General features: G+C 38.1%; 1 protein-coding gene across 2 annotated transcripts in view; it reads left to right on the forward strand.

The window, feature by feature from the left end:
- The window catches only part of G3BP2 (G3BP stress granule assembly factor 2), a 43,703-nt gene that overhangs the window by 9,826 nt on the left and 15,330 nt on the right, over window positions 1–18,547 (forward strand). For both annotated transcript variants that reach the window (XM_036763140.1, XM_036763141.1), the window contains exons 2-3: window positions 14,559–14,677; window positions 18,424–18,505. In XM_036763140.1, the coding sequence (XP_036619035.1) occupies window positions 14,583–14,677; window positions 18,424–18,505 (177 nt within the window). In that variant the 5' untranslated portion in view covers window positions 14,559–14,582. The remainder of the gene's footprint in view (window positions 1–14,558; window positions 14,678–18,423; window positions 18,506–18,547) is intronic.

Raw genomic sequence — 18,547 nt, forward strand, 5'->3', positions numbered from 1 at the left:
GGAGGTTTGAGAATAAATTTTTTTTAAGCTAATGGAAAAGGAGAGATTGAAGCAGCAAGAGAGAAAGGAGGAGGGGAGGGCATTGATGAGCACAGGATGGATTTAGGTTTGGCACTGAGGAGGTTCATTTATTCCTCAGCAAATGGAGCAAATTGAGAGACTGGATGAAGGTATAGATAAATTGAATTATGCATCTGAGGGTGCTTATGGAACATCAAGTGGCCATGGTTTCCCAGTAAACTAAAAAGTGGTGTCCTACTGAGAATGAGAGGGAGAGCAGAGAAGGGGTGGGTGCTGGAAGAGAGATGAGTGGGTTGGAATAGTTGCCCCTGGGAATGCTGTGGAGCAGGGTTTCTTAACTGGGGTCTTTGAGCTTAAAAAAGAAGTTTTGATAATTGTATTTCATTATACTTGCTTTCTTTTGTAATTACACACACACACACACACACACACACACACACATGCGTGCGCACACGCATGTGGGCACGCGGGTACAAAGTTTGCTAGAGGGCTCCTGACACAAAAACTTTAAGAACCTCTGCTATAAAGTATCATCATGCATTAGAAAGCAACCTTTGGGGGTCCAAGTGAGCATAGATAGAATTTGTATATGCTTAACTTTAAAATGAAAACATTGTATACACCTGTATAAAAGAAAGCAAAGAGACCTGAACTTAAGTAGACTAATTTGGTGGAGTTTTTGTTTTATTCAAGTTTCTCTCTCTCTCCCCCCCCTCCCCTCCCTCTCTCTCCCTCTCCCTTTCCCTCTTTCCCTCTCTCTCTCTCTTTCCCTCTTTCTCCCTCTCCTTCCCCCTCTCTCTTCCCCCCTCCTTCTCCTTCCCCCCCCCCCCCCGGCCCCACAAAAAATTCCACATAGCACTTTGTACTCTTCCTTGCTCAGGATGTTGACCACTCAGAGTAATGCACTGCATTGAACCTGTGTGGTATTTGTTACAGCTAAACAGAGTGACCTTTGGTTACTGGCTGATGTCTGTTTATATTACACTTGTGGGTAAGTTAGCATTATGGTAAACATAGGTTGTATTATGTTTGTTAGGACTCTCTTATTCCCTTTTCCATCCATCCCCCACTCTCCCTCTCCCCTCCCCCATTATCATATTTCAATTGTTAGCCACATATTGCAATCATTCACTGTTATGATGAGGGTGTGTGTATATGTTTCCATACATGAACATGATTTTTCAACTCTTCATAGTGGCTGTGTGTGTGTTTTGCCAGATACTTGCTTTTATATAACTGGCCACTCAGAGTTATTCTGCCCCCTCCCCCCCATTTCTTATAGAAGTGGTTTCCTTAACTCCTAAATGCTCATTTGGTTGTTAGGAAGATCTCTGAACCCTTAGTTATGTAGTAGTTTGGTTTGTAGCCCCGATTCTGATGTGTCTGATGTCTCATTCCGATATTGGCCAATTAATCAAACAGTAAAATCTGTTTAAGCAGAAAGAGATGCTAGTACTGTATTTTGAATTTGTATTTTTCTTGAGGCCTTTTGTTTTAAAATCACATTCATTTCCAAATGTATTCCTCCCCAGTGATCCTTTCCTTACAACAAAAGGTTATAAAGAAAAAAGCAATTCAACAAAACCAACTGTGGCACACTGACCATGTCTCATCACCTAGATAGCCTTCTTCACCTCACCACCATCCTTAGTTCACCATCTCTCCCATGAAAGGAAAGAGAGCTGCTTTTACATCTCTTCTCAGGAGCCAAGTTTGGTCGATATGATTGACACAGCATTCAGTTTCATTTTTTGGATGTTTTCCATTTTATCATGTTGGTGTTATTGTGTATGTTTTCTGGATTCTGCTCATTTCACTCTTATTTTACTTCCTAAGTGCAGGCTTCTGTGAAATGATAAATAGATCCAGAAAGATCATATGCAAAGTTATTAAAGCAATGTAAATGGAAGAACCATAAAAATGAAACTCTGCTTTGTCATTATAACAACCAAGTTTGGCCCTGAAAAAGAGATGAGAATATGAATCTCTCCTTTGCAGAGGTGATATTGCAGCTATACTGTCAGATTTGATGCGTTTCACTCAACTGTTTTTTTTCCTCCCTTTTAAAAAAAATCTGTTATAAGGAATGGCTTTGTTGGAGAAGGAGGGAGAGAGATACTTTGAAATGAATATGATATAAAAACAAAAGATCAGTTAAAAAATGAAGATATATAGAGGGGGAAAATGTCCTGCAAGTTCTTAATAATTTCTGTTTCTTATAGTTTAATAATATTCCTTTACATTCCTATACTACCTGTGGTTAAGCCATTCTCAAGTTGATTGATAATCTAATTTACTTTTGTTACCACTTTTTTCTTCCTACAATGATAAGTGTTTTTAATTATTTTGGCGTATATGGGACATTTCCATCTTGGAAATCCTTAAAGTTTTTTACCTAGTAGTGGTATCTCAGGATCAAAGGGTATGGACACTTGAATCACTTAAAAAAAAAAATTCCATATTGCTTTCCAGGATGATTGGACTAATTCTTACTTCCACAGTGTATCCCCATTTTTTTTAGTTGTTTTGATTTTTTTTCCCCCTAATCCAGTGACTTGTAGCAGCCTTTTACGTGATGGTTAATAGTTTGCAGTTTTTTTGATAATCATTTATTTGTTGTCTTTGGCTACTTATCTGTTGGGAAATGGCTCTTGATCCCATGTATTTGTGTCGACTTCCTGGCTATTTGACCCTTTTTGAAGTTCTTGACAGTCATATGCCTTAATCTTGACCATTAGACCTTTATCAGAGATAATTGACTTCAAAGTTTTTTTTTTATTATTATTATTGACATTTTCACTTCAGTCAATAAGGTTGTTATGTGCAAGGTACTGTATTAGACATGTAGAAAAAATTGAAAACCTGCCCTCACTGACTAAACAATCTAAGTTCCTATCTTAGCTGCATTGATTTTGTTGGTGTAAAAAACTTGTGTGCTGGTACTTTAAAGACTTCATTGCATAGATTTTATAGCTATGATATATCTAAATTAAGTGTTGCTGCAGGACAGAGAATGTAATACTGTAATTTTGGAACATTGTAAATGAGAGAGGAAAGTTGTTTCTTTAGTTTACCACAGTTTTATGTTACATGGTATTAGACAACAGTTGGTTGGTGGGCTGTCATGTACACTGAAAACATTTGCATTCTGAACCACAACCAAGTAAGTCACTGACTTTTAATTTGTTGTTTTTTTTTTTGGTGTACCTTTCAGTATATTCATATTTTCTCAAGTCTTTATTGGACTTAGTAGTCCAATAAGTCAAAGAAAATTATTAGAGAGGGCATATATGACAAATGCAAAGCACTTTATACACCTGGAAACATCATATAAATCATTTATTAATAGAATCCATGAATTTTTTGGCATCTCTTCAGTCTGATCATTCTTGTCTTGCTGTTTTCTCTTTTTTTTTTTTAACTTTTTACTGTCCTATTCACTTTATTCTACACATACCCAGCTTTTTCATTGTCCCCTACAATGGCTCTGTATTATGTAGGAATATGGTCAATATTTCATTTTTAAAAAATTAACCAAACCCTCTTCATATATTAGTCTTATGTATTTGTTTTGTTTATTGCTATCTTTCAAAAATCTTAGCTTTTACATCATATTTGCTAGGGAGAAATTATAAGAAGGCATCTTTTCCCCGAAATCAGCTATCCCATTAATATCCATCAAGGTCTATATTACTGTACAATAGATGTTTTCCTGAAGGTCATGTAGATAAGAACCATAGTGGTCAGTTAGCCCCACCCCTTTATTTTGTAAGTATAAGGAAACAGACACACAAAGGTTGTGATTTGAACCAAGGTCTTCTGAGTCTTTCCAGAGAACCTTTGGAAAAGATATCTCAGCTAAAGAGATGGGGAAAATTACCTGTAGCAAATAAAATAAGAGAAGTGATCAGAAACACTATTTTAAAGGTATGTATAATGAGCGCTTTTCTAAAGTATGTACAATCTGTAAACTTGGTTTTCTTAAAATGTCCTCTTGTCTCTCTTCTTTCTTATTGTGTTAACAATGAACATTGTGCTCTATTTTTTCTTCCTGTCTCATGGTTCCTATACAGCTTAGCAAATACTAAATTATATTTGAAATGCAGTGTGTCCATCTCACAAGTTCCTGGGCCCCCACAAAGCAGATTTGAGGTAGTTTGAGGAGCATTTCATTAGGTGATCTGTACTTTATGAAGAGTCAGTGACTATTCTAATTCTTTGGAAGTTGTACAGCTAAATATTGCTAAGGATATATATCAATTTGACTTTTAGTAATTAAAAATGAAATCTCATTAATTTTTTCCTCTCATTGCCATAGCTTTGGGCATTTTACCTTCAACATTTCTATACAAAATATGGGACTTACTCTAGGTGCAGAACACTGGACCTTGAGCTGAAAGACTTGTGAGTTCAAGTTCTATTTCTAGGCTCTGTTATGTTGGGTAAGTGACTTTGCCTCCATGGTTCTGAGTTTCCTCGTCTGTAAAATGAGAGGTTTGGATTGAATTATTTGGATTGACCTAACTTTAACATTCTGTGATTCCAAGGGTGGGGTGGTAAAAGAGAAAAGACAAAATTCATTAGCAGCTCTTGGAATTTTTCTTAAGGGGAGGTTTGAGTTCAGATGGAGTTTGAAAAAAATCTCTTTCCTACTTTTGTTACCTTTTATTTTTTTGCTATTGATTATCTTCACTGCAATTCAATATGAGTATAAGCCACTCTTAGGTTTTATGAAAGCCATGTTTGAGGGAAAATTGCATCCTGCATTTGGACCAGCCAGATATCTGTGGTCTTGCATGCTACTAGTCTTGCCTATTTTTTTTTTTTTTACAAATGTGAGTTCATTCAGACCTTGATAAGTATATGCCCCTTTGATCTATCTTAAATTTGGATCCCAAAAGTGGGTATAGTCATATTGGCTTTTGTGAGTAGGCAGGTGTAAAAAGAATAAAGCAGTCTTAGAGTTAGAATGGGCATAAATGGAAATATAACCCAACTGTGGTACAAAATCCAAGACAAGTAGTCATTCAACCTCTACATGAATATTTCCAGTGATAATGTTTCTGTAGCTAGGTAGGAAGGATGTTAATCAGGAAAACATCCATGAAGGTGACAGGCAAGAAAATTCAAAACCCTATAGATGAGGTTTGGGATCAGGGATGTTTAACCACAAGAGGAGGCTTCCAGAGATAAATGACTACCCTCATGCTGAAATATTTGAAATGTTCTGAAGAGGGATTATTCACCTTATGCTTGGTTCCATAGGGAAAACAAGTGCTTACTGTGTGCCTATGTTGTGCTAGGTATTGTAAATACAAAGACAAGAAGAAAAACAGTCTTTACCTCCAGGGAGCTTGTTTTCTTGGTCAGAAACATATGAATAGTTAAATAATAAATGCAAATCATATGCGAAATAATATTGGGGGTGGAGTGGGAGAACTGCTAACAATTGTAGAATGCCCAGACTTTTCGTTGAGGTGGTCCTTTTGAAGGGAAATAGGGAGTTTAGGAGGAGGGAGCTCATTCCAGGCTTGGGAGACACCTTGGGCAAAAAGGGTTGGAGGTGAGATATTGAATGTAGACCAGTTTGGCTGGAATGTGCAATAAGTGAATAAGAGGAAAAAAAGTCTAGAACGATAGATTGGAATAATATTGTGAAAGGATTTAAATGTCTAACTGGGGTTTGTATTTTTTTTTATTTTTTTTAATTAGTATTTCATTTTTTCCAATTACATGTAAAGAAAGTTTTCAAGATTCACTTTAATAAGATTTCAAGTTCCAAACTTTTTTCTCCCCCTTTCCCCCCTCCCCAAGATGGCAAGCATTCTTTTTTTTTTTTAATTTATTTAACATATTTAGTTTTCAGCATTGGTTTTCACAAGAGTTTGAATTACAAATTTTCTCCCCATTTCTACCCTCCCCCCTCCCACTCCAAGATGGTGTATATTCTGTGGGGTTTGTATTTTGAAGACGACAGAAAGCCTACCATTGCTTCTTGAGTTCCAGGGTGACATTTGACCCTATGCTATAGAAATGAAGCACGAGCTTTGCCAAGATTGAATTGAAGAAGGAAGGGAATGTAGATAGGAAGACTAGTCAGTAGTCTAGTAGAGGGGTGTTTAGGGCCCAATGCTGTGTGATATGAATGGAGAGGTTTGGCTGATAGATTGTTAGGGATTGTGAGAGTGAGTAAGATGGTGCAAAAGACATGTAGATTGCAAACCTAAGTGACTTGCAGGATGGTACTAGTGCCTTGGACAGAAATAGGGAGTTAGGAAGAAACGTGTGTGTGGGGGGGAAGATAATAATTTCTGTTGGATATGTTGAATTTCAAAAGTCTGTGGAATATTCAAGTAGAACTTGCCAGATATTAGAAAGTTACTCCTTATATATTGGGCCAAAATTTCCTTACTTGTAATTGCAAATCATTGGTCCTAGTTTTCCCCTTTGGAGCCAAGCATAATAAGGCTAATCTTAATCCCTCTTCTACAGAACATTTCAAATATTTCAGCAGTAGAGTGATCATTTATCCCTGTAAGCCTTCTCTTAAGGCTAAACATCTCTAATTCTAAACCTCATCCAAAGAGTTTTGAGTTTTCCTGCCTTTCTGGTCACCTTCTTGGATGTTTTCCAGATGGTCAGCATCCTTCCAAAAATATGGAGCCTAACTCTAGAAGCAGTATTCCAGATGTAGTTAGAGCCATGTTTTTCATTCTGGTCACAATCAGCAACATTCCTATATATTTAATGTTGTGATCTTGCCTTTGGTACTCTCTGTTTTATACTTTGCTTGATATTTATAGTTGGGTAATGAAACAGTTACCTTGGAATCTTTGTATGATTTTGACATGCGTGGAAGAGAGCTTGTGTATACACTATTTCAAATGCATTTTTTACATTCAGCAAATAAACACAGTAATATCTTATTTTCTCTGTACCTTTCAGACAGTTGTATGTCACTAAGGATGGTTTGCTGTAAAACATATTTAGTTAGCAAAAACTTGTTTCCCTTTCATTAAGGAATTATTTGGTGTGTTAATTGTTCTGATGTCTTTGTAGAGGGCATTTTGGAGAGTAATCTACATAGATGGTGAGGTCTTTCAGATTCTTCTGTTGTGCTGGCTGCATTAAACTCCGAGTATTGTCAAGCTTGGTAAATGACAATCCATGATATTTCAAAAGAATTAGTCTCTACTCACCATAGAGGAAAACCAAGTGGGTAAAGAAGGCTTATTAACCTATACTATGATACTGTCTGGATAGTCCAGTTGATGTTCAATTTGGAGGTCTTGTCCCATAAGTATAGTTATCCTGGATAGACTGCATTTGGTCCAGAATTGAATAGGCAGAAGAGAGTTGGTTGGATTGGTTTTGGGGAATTGAATAGCCCTCTTGAACGATGGTGAGCTTTCCTGAAAAACAAAGGGCCACCTTTAATTCTCCTGGGTCAATCTTAATTATTATGGTTAAAGAACTTTGCTTTTATTCTTTATGTTTACATTGATATTGTATAGCTTGTTTGTCCTTGTTCTGCTTATTTCACTCTCAGTTCATACAAATCTTCACATGATTCTCTGCATTTACATTTGTTATTTCTTGCAGCACAGTAGTATTTTGTTACTTGTGCTACAATTTTTTTTAACCATTCAGCAATCAAAATGGCAATCTCCTTTGTTTCCAATTTTTGTAGTATCACAAAAAAGTACAGGCCCATGTTTTTTAATACTAATTTTCTTCTTTTGAAGATGTTATACATCTTCAAAGCATGGAACACCATAATTTCCAAGGAATTAAAGTTGCAGTTTACCCAAAGGACAATCGATCATAGAACTTGATAGGTGAAAGAGGACTTATAGGCTATCCAGTCCAGTCTATATCTGAAAAGGAATCCCATGGGGCAGCTAGGTGGCGCAGTGAATAGAGCACTGGCCCTGGAGTCAGGAGGACCTGACTTGAAATGTGGCCACGGACACTTGACACTTATTAGCTGTGTGACCTTGGGCAAATCACTTAACCTAACTGCCTTACCTTCTCCCCTCCACAATATACTGGAATATACCTAGCAAGGAGACAGGTAGCTTCTGCTTGAAGACCTGCAAGAAGCAGGAACTCCCCACCTCTCAAGAGCAGCCTCATCCTCATCTTGGGTAGCTTTAATGGGCAGGAAGTTTTTCGTGGCATCAAGCTTACATTGACCTCTTTGCTATCTTTGTCCATTCCTCATCATTCTGCCTTCAGGTCAGTGGAACAAATGGACTCCCTTGGCAGCTAGGTGGCACAGTGGATAGAGTGCTGGGCCTGGAATCAGGAAGACCTGAGTTCAGATCTGGTTTTGGACACTGAACTAACTGTATGATCCTGGACAAGTCACTTCCTCCACTGTAAAAGAGGATAATAACAGCACCTACCTTTCAGAGCTGTTGGGGAAGTCAGATGAGATGATACTTGTAAGAGCCTTAGCACAGTGCTTGGCACATAGTAACTGCAGTATCAGTGCTGATTTTCTTCTCTCCCTTCCTCCCTTGTCTTCTTCCATGTAACAGCCCTTCAAATACTTGAGGGTATGTCATGTATGCTCTTTCTTTTCTCCAAACTAAACATTCCTGGTTTCTTCAACAGATTCTCATATAACTTGCACTCAAGGCCCTTTACTATCTTGGTTACTCTCCTCTGGCAGCTTAATGATATCTTTAAACCATGGTGCTGAGCAAGGATTGAACATAGCATTCTAAATGAAGTCTGAAGAGGGCAGAGCACAGTGTCCCTTCTCTATTTCCTGGAAACTGTGCATCTCTTAGTGGTGCTCAAGTTTGCATAAGCTTTTTTGGCGAATGCATCACACTGCTGACTCATTGAACTTGTAGTCCACTAAAAACCACGCTCCAGACATTTGTCTGAAGTATTCTCTAGCTAGGTCTCTCCCACCTTATGCAACATCTATAGAATGTTATCTTAGATTCAGCCTTTTGCTGTAAAAGATTATTTAAAGGAGGTGCCTGTATCAGAGTGAGTTTCACATAAGGTGAAGTTGCAATTGCAAGTCTTAATTGTCTTGTACCTAGTTTTTTCCCCCAGAAGGCAAACCAGGATATTACAGTTTTGGGCTCATCATTTGGACAGTTGCCATCATTGTACAGTATATACTTTTCAGAAGTGCTCTTCTTGTGTGCGTTAATAAATATGCTTCAGTGAATAAAAGCATTTACTGCCATCAAACCAGCCATACTTTCAGAAAAAAAGGGTCCTTCTTGGGTACTTAGTCACTTTTTTCAGATTTTAGGGGTTTGTGCAATGGCGTATAGTAATGGAGTAGAAAAAAAAAAGAGTCCACTCAGCAGCACCTGAACAAGGTAGCTATGTAGCTGGTGTTTCTTTGTTTTGTTTTTTTTTGTTTGTTTTTTGGCAGAGCAATTGGGGTTAAGTGACTTGCCCAAGGTCACACAGCTAGTACATGTGTCAAGTGTCCGAGGCCACATTTGAACTCATGTCCTCCTGACTCCAGGGCCAGTACTCTATTCACTGCGCCACCTAGCTGCCCCGCTGTGTAGCTGCTTTATGTTTTGTGATGTAAGTAAAGTACTATTAAAAATGGAGGCTTTGAAAAAGGAGTTTCTGGGGAGGGGAGTCCAAAATTTGGGAATTTGACAGTTTTTAGAATGGAGGGTGGCTATAATTGGGAAACAAGATATCAGTATAGTTGGGTTGGGACAGGACGTAGAGGAGAATAGGGTGTGGGGCTTGCAACACCATTTGACTCTCTTAGGAGCTACAAATTGGAGACTGGGGACAGGTGAAAATGTGAACACTTGTCTTTCATTAGCTTAGGATTAGTATCATTCCTTTTACCCTTTCCTTTCATCTGTGATTTTAAAAAATATTGTGCACCTTGTGTGCTGGTGGCAAAATTATTGTGAAAAATTTAGTTGAATACCAGTACTTATTAAGCAGTAAATCTCTGTCCTAGGGCTAAAAAACACAGCCTTTGCCCTCTAGGAGCTTAGAATCTAAAAAAGAGAGGGGTGTGTGTGTGTGTGTGTGTGTGTACAAATGTAGATATGATACAGGGCAAAATGTGATGAGGGCAAAGGTCTATAAGAAATGGAAGGGGACTTTTTTAATTGAGGGAATCAGAAAGCTTCGTGCAAAAGGCAAATGTGATGGTTTAAGAAGCCTTTTATCGAGCTCAGATTTGTTAAATCATTGATTATTTTGCTGTATATAATGTGTTCCTGAAAAATGTGTCAGTAGCATAAAGGTTGGACTAAATGTTCTCTAAGGCCCCTTCCTGTTTTAACTCTCTGGTGCTCTGATCTCCTCTCCTCTCCTCTCCTTTCCTTCCCTTTCCCCCCTCACCCCACCCACCCCACCCTCCCAAGTCCTCTCACTGTAATCTTTCCCTTTGTGGTCTATACCCACTGCCTCCGTTTCCTCATCTTCTGCTCAGAGGATTATAGGTTAAGATAGAAAGCACTTTAGCCACTCTTTAATTCAGGGATTCTGCACCTTTTTTGTGTCCTAGACTCCTTTGGCAGCAGTCTGGTGAAGCCTCGACCCTTCTCAGAATAAAGTGTTTAAATGCATAAAATTAAATCCATAGGATTACAAACAAAATCAATTGTAAGAATACAGTTATAAATATGTATGTGTGTCTATGTGTGTGTATCAATGTACATATATACACATACGTGTGTGTGTGTGTGTGTATGTATATAAAGTTCACAGGCTTCAGGTTAAGAACCTCTTTCCTAAATCAATCCCCTCATTTTATAGAAGTCCCAGAGAGGTAACATTACTTGCCTGTTGTCAGTAGGTAGTAAGTAACTGAGCTGGGATTTAGCCTAGGTCCTCTGTTTCCTAAACCACAGCTTTTTCCAGTATTTTTTTTCCTCAGTATTCAGCCATTTAAAATGCCTACTCCTACTCACCCTAACACTATTCTCTCTAAGGTTACTGATGACATTTTAATTATATGATCTACTGGCCTTAGTTCTTATATTTCACATTTCTGGGGCTTTTGTATTCTTTCATCAATCACATCAACTTCCAAGGTTTCACTTACCATCTTGATAGATATATAGCTCCCAAATCTCTGTTTCTATTCCCAGTCACTCCTCTAAGTTCCATTCTCGCACCTCCTGATGATAGTTATCTCTACCTTAAACATAACATGTTTATCTGTATCTCAAACATTATATGTTGCAAACTGAACTTATCGTTCTCTTCCTCCTAAAGTCTCTATTTCTGTCAAAGACTAAACACCAGCTTCCTTTTTCTACTCCCCCATAGTCCATTGCCAGAGCTTGTCAATTCTCCCTCTGTAGTATTTCTCAAATCTGTCCCATCCTGTCCATTCACATTGCCAACACCCTAGTTAACTAAGGCTCTTGTCCTGCCTTTTGTGTACATTATCATTAAGTAATTTCTAAAAGTAAATTTAGTTTCTCTCCCTCCCAATCCATCTTTCACACAGCTTCCTAAATACTATTCTAATAACACTGGTCTTACTGTCACTTCCCTATACAAAATCTTTCATTCATTCCCTGTTACCTATAGAATAAAATACAAGCTCCTTAGCTTGATGTATAAGGCCTACCATATAACTCTCTAGCATGACTTCCTAGCCCTATTTAGCACTACTTAACTTCAGGTACTGTACATTTCAGCCAAACTGGATCATTATCTCATCTTGCATTCTTGTATTCACACATTTGTTCCTGTTTTCTGCCTGTTAAAGTCCTTCCATCTCCCCCCTGAGGTCTAGTTCAGATGCCTCCTCTCCTGTTAAAGTTTACTGATTTTTCTCCACTCTTCCCCTTTCTCTCTCCTCACTTCTCCCACCCCACCATTTCGCCTTGTAGTAGATTTCTTTGTATAGCTAGAGATTGACTTCCTATCAGCATTTGCTTGGGAAATTAATTTTAAATCAAGGAAGGTTACAGTCAACCTATGGACTACAAAAGTTCATTTTAGAATAGATGGAGCCCACTTCATTTTTTTGTTTACTTCTTTTTAAACAGTTTAAAAATTGATACTTTTTGTTTTCAGACCACAACAATTTTTGTAACACGGCCTCACTGAATCTTGAGACAAATAGTTAAGCAAAATCAATCACCACAGCAACCAGTCTGACAACATATGTACTCAGTACCTACCCTTAAATCCCTCACCTCTGTTGGGAAGGAGGTATTTCATCATATGTTCCTCTGGTAGAGACGGATTACTTTAACTACTCTTGAGTTCTGCAACTCTTTAGGGTCGTTTTTTAAATTCACATTGTATTTTCCTGCTCTTTTTACTTAATTCTGTATCATTTTGGGTAAGTTCTCATCTTTCTTTGAATTACTCGTTCATTTCTTATATGCAATAATACTGTGTTGCATTATATGTCACAATTTGTTTAGTCAAAAAGTGCAACTATGAATGTTTTGGTATATATTTGCTGAGAGTGTATTTTCTGGGTCAAAAAGTATATGAGTGGTTTAATGACCTCACTTACAATACCAGATCATTTTCTAGGTAGATTGGACCAATTCATGGTTCTACAAACAAGTATTTTACTATGCCTCTCTTTCTACAGTCTCTCTCAACATTAACTCTTTGCATCTTTTATAATCTTTGCCACCTTGGGTATAAAGTAAAACCTCATTTATGTTTTGATTTGCTTTTTCTGCTTTAGTAATTTTGAGTATTTTTATGTGGTTATTAATATTCTGAAATTCCTTCTTTTGAAAATAATTCATATCCTGGGATCACTAGGTGGGCATTGCTTTTGATCATTTGTGTCTAGTTTGTTCCATTTTTTGAAAGTTCTAATTATTAGCATTCTCATTTCCAAGAAATCTATCTTCCTATAACTTTCCATCATTGTTTCTAGTTCTACCCTCTGGAGTAACACAGAATAAACTTAATGTCAGGTGATAGCCCTCCAAATATTTAAGGACAACTTTGATGTGTCCTGTTGATGTTTCTCTTCTCCATATTAAATATTCCCACTTTCTTCATGTGACATAGTTTCTCATGTGACATAGTTTCCAGAATTTATGACACTAAGAGGATTACTCTTGAATGTTCTTTTTCAGCTTTCCTCTTTAAATTTACCTAGAAATGAACATAGGTTGACCACAGGTTGTCCATAGATTGACTGTAACCTTCCTTGATTTCAACATGGTGACACCAGCAGAGAAGAGCCAGTAGATAAGGAAGTGATTAAACATTAGGAAGTATGGGGATAATAGAAGAGTCAGTCTATATGAGAAGGTGAGAGGGGATGGAATCCCAGAGTGCATGTTGAAAGATTGGCATTGGCAAGAAGGGCCATGTCTTCAGGAAGCCTAGGTGTACAAGAGGAGATAGTAGAGAAAATGTCCAAGTTTGTGAGACGAGTAGGGGAGAAGAGGGAGCTCTTGGCAAATGGCTTCAATTTTTTCAGTGAAGTATGAGATAAGGATCCAGTTGAGATTACTATATATAAATTTGTAGTGGATCAGTCTATAATTCTGTGCTTTTTCTACAGCTATTGTCATCAAATGAGTAGGAAAAAAGGAGGTAGATGGTGGGAATAATCTAAGGTAGGGATTTGGCCAGGTGTGATCATTGATAGAGCAAGAGGACAAGGGATTCTAGGGAAGAGGGAAGCCAGTGGTGCCAGTATAGGGTTGACAGCCTGGGAAAAGTCTTGAGAGGTAGAGGGATTAGAGATCAAGATGGTGAGGACAAAAACAGGTGATTGCCTTGTAAGGCACAGGCAAAAGAAATCAAGAGATTATGATTAGATAAAGGAATTTTGGAGTTCACTAACAGAAAATTGAAACACTTGTGGGTGATGACAAGATCCAAAGTTGTAACCATTTTTGCATTGTTGAGGTGAAGTGATGGAGGAATGAATTGAGGGACACAGGTGATTAGAGTATCCTTTCTTGACATGTAGTCTCTTGGCAGTTTGTGATATTGTGTTCTGCAAAGGCCACTTCACAGTAGACAGGGTCGGGCAAATGTAGGGACTTGGAGAGTTCAAACAGGAGGAAGGAGCTAGCGGTGGAAGTTGGAAATGTTTGAGAATGGCCTGTGAGGGAATGGCTCTGGAGAAAGCAACAAGGGGAAGACCAGATTCTGTACTAGTCCAGGGCTTTGTAGGAAGGACATCTTAAAGATGGGTAGTTAGTGCCCGTGCTGACACTGGCCCTATAGGGGCTTGCTGGAAAGATCCTGGAGGGAGGACAGTAGAGATGGAGATGTCAGATCCCTGGCTGACACATGGCTCTGTGGGAAGGCACTGGCGAGGAGACAGAATCCTGAGGCAGTATAGGAGAATGTACTTAAAATTCACATCAGTAGTATCTGTACCAGGTTTTAGTTTGGGAAGGTGGACAAGGCATATTTTATGGGAGAACTTAATTGCTGTACTTGATTTGTGCCCTTCTTCCCTTCTGATGACTTACCCATTTGAGTCTAATTTCTCCATATTATGTCACTTGTAGTGTTTATCTCATTGAAAAGGTAATTGCTTGTATAGTTATGCTTCTTTTTTTCTTTTACAGCATTTGACATTGCGCAGCAAAGAAATGGTGATGGAGAAGCCAAGTCCCCTGCTTGTCGGGCGGGAATTTGTGAGGCAGTACTATACTCTGTTGAATAAGGCCCCAGAATACTTGCACAGGTAATTAGAAAATACACAGTTAAAATTAAAGACAGCTTTATTGTGTTCAGTATCATATGGGACTGCATTGAGTTACAAGGGTTCTTAGGTAGTTATTGTTTCCATTCATCCCTCTTTTCTCTCTGTTAGTTTCTCTCATTCTTAAATGTGGTACCTTAGCTTTTGCCCCATGATTTTATTTTTTTATTCTAAATTCTATGCATCTCTTTTCAGAATATTAACACTAATCAAAATGCTTTATTTCCACCCTTTCGGAAAACATGGAGTTTATTGTATATAGAGGGGGAAAACTCCCCAAAACTTGGTTCACTTACTCAGCAAGTCTTTCATAATGCATTGAACCAAATAGGAAACAATTCCTACTTAAGGATCTTGCCTTTTATCTAAGGAGACAGCATATATATATATATATACATCAATAAGTTCGTCTAAAATGAATACAGGATAATTAGTGAGGGAGGGCACCAGCAGATGGGAGATCACCAAAAGGCCTTGTCTAGCTGGTTGAGAGAGATAAGCCCAGTTTGGCTAGACTGTAGAGGGCAAGAAAGGAAGGAGTGTATCATGAAGCTAGAAAGAGAGCTTGGAACCAGATCGTGAAGGGCTTTAAAAGCTGAACAAAGTTTGTGTTATCATGGAATCAGTAGAAAAGCTGCTGGAATTTGAGTTGGGGGCACTTAAAAAAAATCACTTTGGCAGCTGTGTGGAGGATAGATTAGAGCAGGGAGAGACAAGACAGAATCTGACTGCTGCAGTCGTCCAGGTGAGACGTGATGAAGGCCTGAGCTCTGGTGCTCACTGTGTGAGTAGATGGTGATATGTAGGAGAGATGTTGTAAACATAGAAAGATAGATTTGGCAGCATATTTAGATACGGGAGGTTAAAGAGTTGATGCTATAAACATAGGAAACTAAAATCACTAAATAAGATGATGGTTTTTTTTTTTTAAGAGAAATGGGGAAGTTTAAAAAATTATAATGAAATTAACAAATACCATGTTAAACTAGCAAAGCGTAGCAGAAGACGACGATTATACATGAAACTTATTTTTCCTTTTAAGGGCTAGGGTTAAGGAGACTACCTGGTATAAGGTGCTTCCAGGGAGGAACCTCTCATTAGCAGTGCAGGTCTGCACCTTTTCATCAACTTAGGGTCTTAGTTGTTTAGAAGACTGAATGGTTAAGCAGCTGGCCCAAGGACTGTAAGTATCAGAGGGAAGACGTAGTCCCAGGCTGGCTTTGGTGCCAGCTCTATCCACTACACTACTTTTAATTCAACAGAACTTTCAAAGCTGCTTGCCCTTTGCCATTTCCTTTTGGCAATCTCTTTTTATACATATATATACATGTATATACATGTATAAATATATATATGTATTTTTTTTAAATGCTTAAATGACACTTTTCCCCTGACATGTATGGCTAGTCTCATTCTCTCTGCCACTTCCTCAGATTGGTGTGGTTAAGTGGGAACAAAACCCTTGAAACAAATCTGCATAGTCAGACAAAACAAATTCCCACATTGGCCATATTCAGAAATGTTATGTTTCCTTCTGTAACATGTCCATCACCTCTCTGTCAGGTGACTGGTAACATTCTTCATCAGTGGTCCTCTGAAAATGCAGTTGGTCATTGCATTATCAGGGTTCTTAAGTATTTCAGAGTAGTTTTTTTTTTGTAGGATGAATTACTCTCCTGGGTTTTGTACACTTTGGTATTCATCAGTCCATGCAGTTTTTCTCAAGTTTCATTTCTGTACCATAATTTCTTTAGCCATTCCCCAGTGGATAGGCACCTTCTTAGTTTTTAATTCCTTGCTTTTACAAAAATATGTGCTAGAAATGTTTTTGTACATTGGGTCCTTTTCTTCATTTTTTAATCTCTTTGGGGTTATAGGCCAGATAGTGGTGTCACTGCATCAAAGGGTATGCCCAGTTTACAGAGTTTTGGGATATAGTTCCAAACTGCTTTGCAAAATGACTGGGACTGTGGTTGTAACAATTGTATTTCCCATTTTTTTGGTCATCTTTGCCAATCTGATGAATGTGAAGAACTTCATAATTGTTTTAGTTTGCTTTTTACTAATTATTAGTGATTTGGAACATTTTTTCCATGTGGTTGTTGATACTGTTCATACCTTCTGATCATTCTTTGGTTAATGAATCTTGTTCTTCTGTACTTGAATTAGTTCTTTACATATCTTGTAAATGAGATCTTTGCAAAAAAGGTTTTTTCCAGTTAACCTGTTTCCGTCTAATTTTAGCTTCGTTTGTTTTATTTGTGCAAAATCTTGAATTTTATGTAATCCCAAATGGTACGTCTTATCTTCTGTGATCCTCTCTTAGGCCTTATTTGGTCATGAACTCTTCCCCATCCATAGTTAGAAAAGCTTATTTCCTTCCTTGTTCCTCTAATTTGTTTATTATGTAATCTTTTACTTCTGAGTCATGCATCCATTTGGAGCTTTTCTTGGTAATATGGTGTGAGATATTTCTGCTGTATTGTTTTCTGCATTTCCCAACAGTTTTTTTTTTAATCAAATAGTGCGTCTTTATACTCAGTATTTGGGCGCCTTAGGTTCGTCAAACACTCTTGTTATTATGTTGTTTGTTTCTGGTATGTTGCATGTCTAATCTGTTCCACAGATCAATCTTTTTTAACCAGTTTCAGTCTGATAAACCCCTTTCATTTCTACTTTTATAAATGAGGAAGTTTGGAAGATGGCTTGGTTTTGAAGGAAAGGTGTTATTTGAGATGTTTCTGGGGCATCCAGTTTGAAATACATTTGACAGTTGAAGGTGTGGACCTGAAGCTCAGGAAAGAGCCTTGTGCTGGAAAATTAGATGTGTGTTATCTGAATGGAAATGCTAATTAAGCTCATGGAAGCTGCGATCACTAAGCTGAAGAGTAAAGAGAAGAGGGCCCAAGACAGAGCCTTGGAGTAGAGAGCTACAGTTGGTGGGGACATAATATGGATGCTGTGCCAGCAAAGGAGACTGAGAAAGAGAACCAGGAGAGAGTAGTGTCACAAAAGCTCAGAGAAGAGAGAGGGGCCAGGAGGAGAAGTTTGATAACAGCATCATTTAGCAGAAGTTAAGAATGAAGACTAAGAAAAAACCCTCAGAGTTTACAGTTGAGAGATTGTTGGCAGTTCTGGAGAGAGCAGTTTCAGTTAATTGATGAGGTTAAAATAAAGATTGCAAAAGGTTGAAAAGTAAGTGAGAAGAAAGGAAGTAGAAATCATAAGTGTAGATGGCTTTTTTTCTAGTAGTGCCTTGGCTGAGAAAGGTAGGAGAGGATGATAGCTTGAAGGAATGACATGATCTGTGGGGATTTTGTTGATATTGTATTTTAAGATGGAGGAGACTTGGATATGGATACATTTGAATACAGTAAGGAAGAAATCAGCCAATGGGAGATTCAGGATGAGGGCAGAATCTCAAGATGAGGAGCAGTCTGCTGAAGAAGACAGGAGGGGATGGGATCAAGGGCACATGAAAAGTTGGCCTTAGCAAGAAGGCCTCCTCATTATTAGATACTGAAGGAAAAGAGGAGAGAGGGAGGGGTTTTGTAATGAAAAGAAGGGGAGAAGAGTGAGTCCAAGGCAAATAGCCTCAATTTTCACTCTCAAAAGGTGAGTTCATGTTTATGTAAGGCATTTTTTTTAACTCTATTAATACTGCCATAGTATAGTTTGCAAAAAAGCACTTAATGAATGCAATAATAACTATTCAATTGTCTTAACAGGTTTTATGGTAGGAATTCTTCCTACGTTCATGGTGGAGTGGATGCTAGTGGGAAGCCCCAGGAAGCAGTATATGGCCAAAATGTAGGTGAATTTCCCCCCCTTGCCAAGGGATGTGGGTTGGAA

This window comes from Trichosurus vulpecula, chromosome 6, assembly GCF_011100635.1.
Source record: "Trichosurus vulpecula isolate mTriVul1 chromosome 6, mTriVul1.pri, whole genome shotgun sequence".
NCBI classification, from domain to species: domain Eukaryota; kingdom Metazoa; phylum Chordata; class Mammalia; order Diprotodontia; family Phalangeridae; genus Trichosurus; species Trichosurus vulpecula.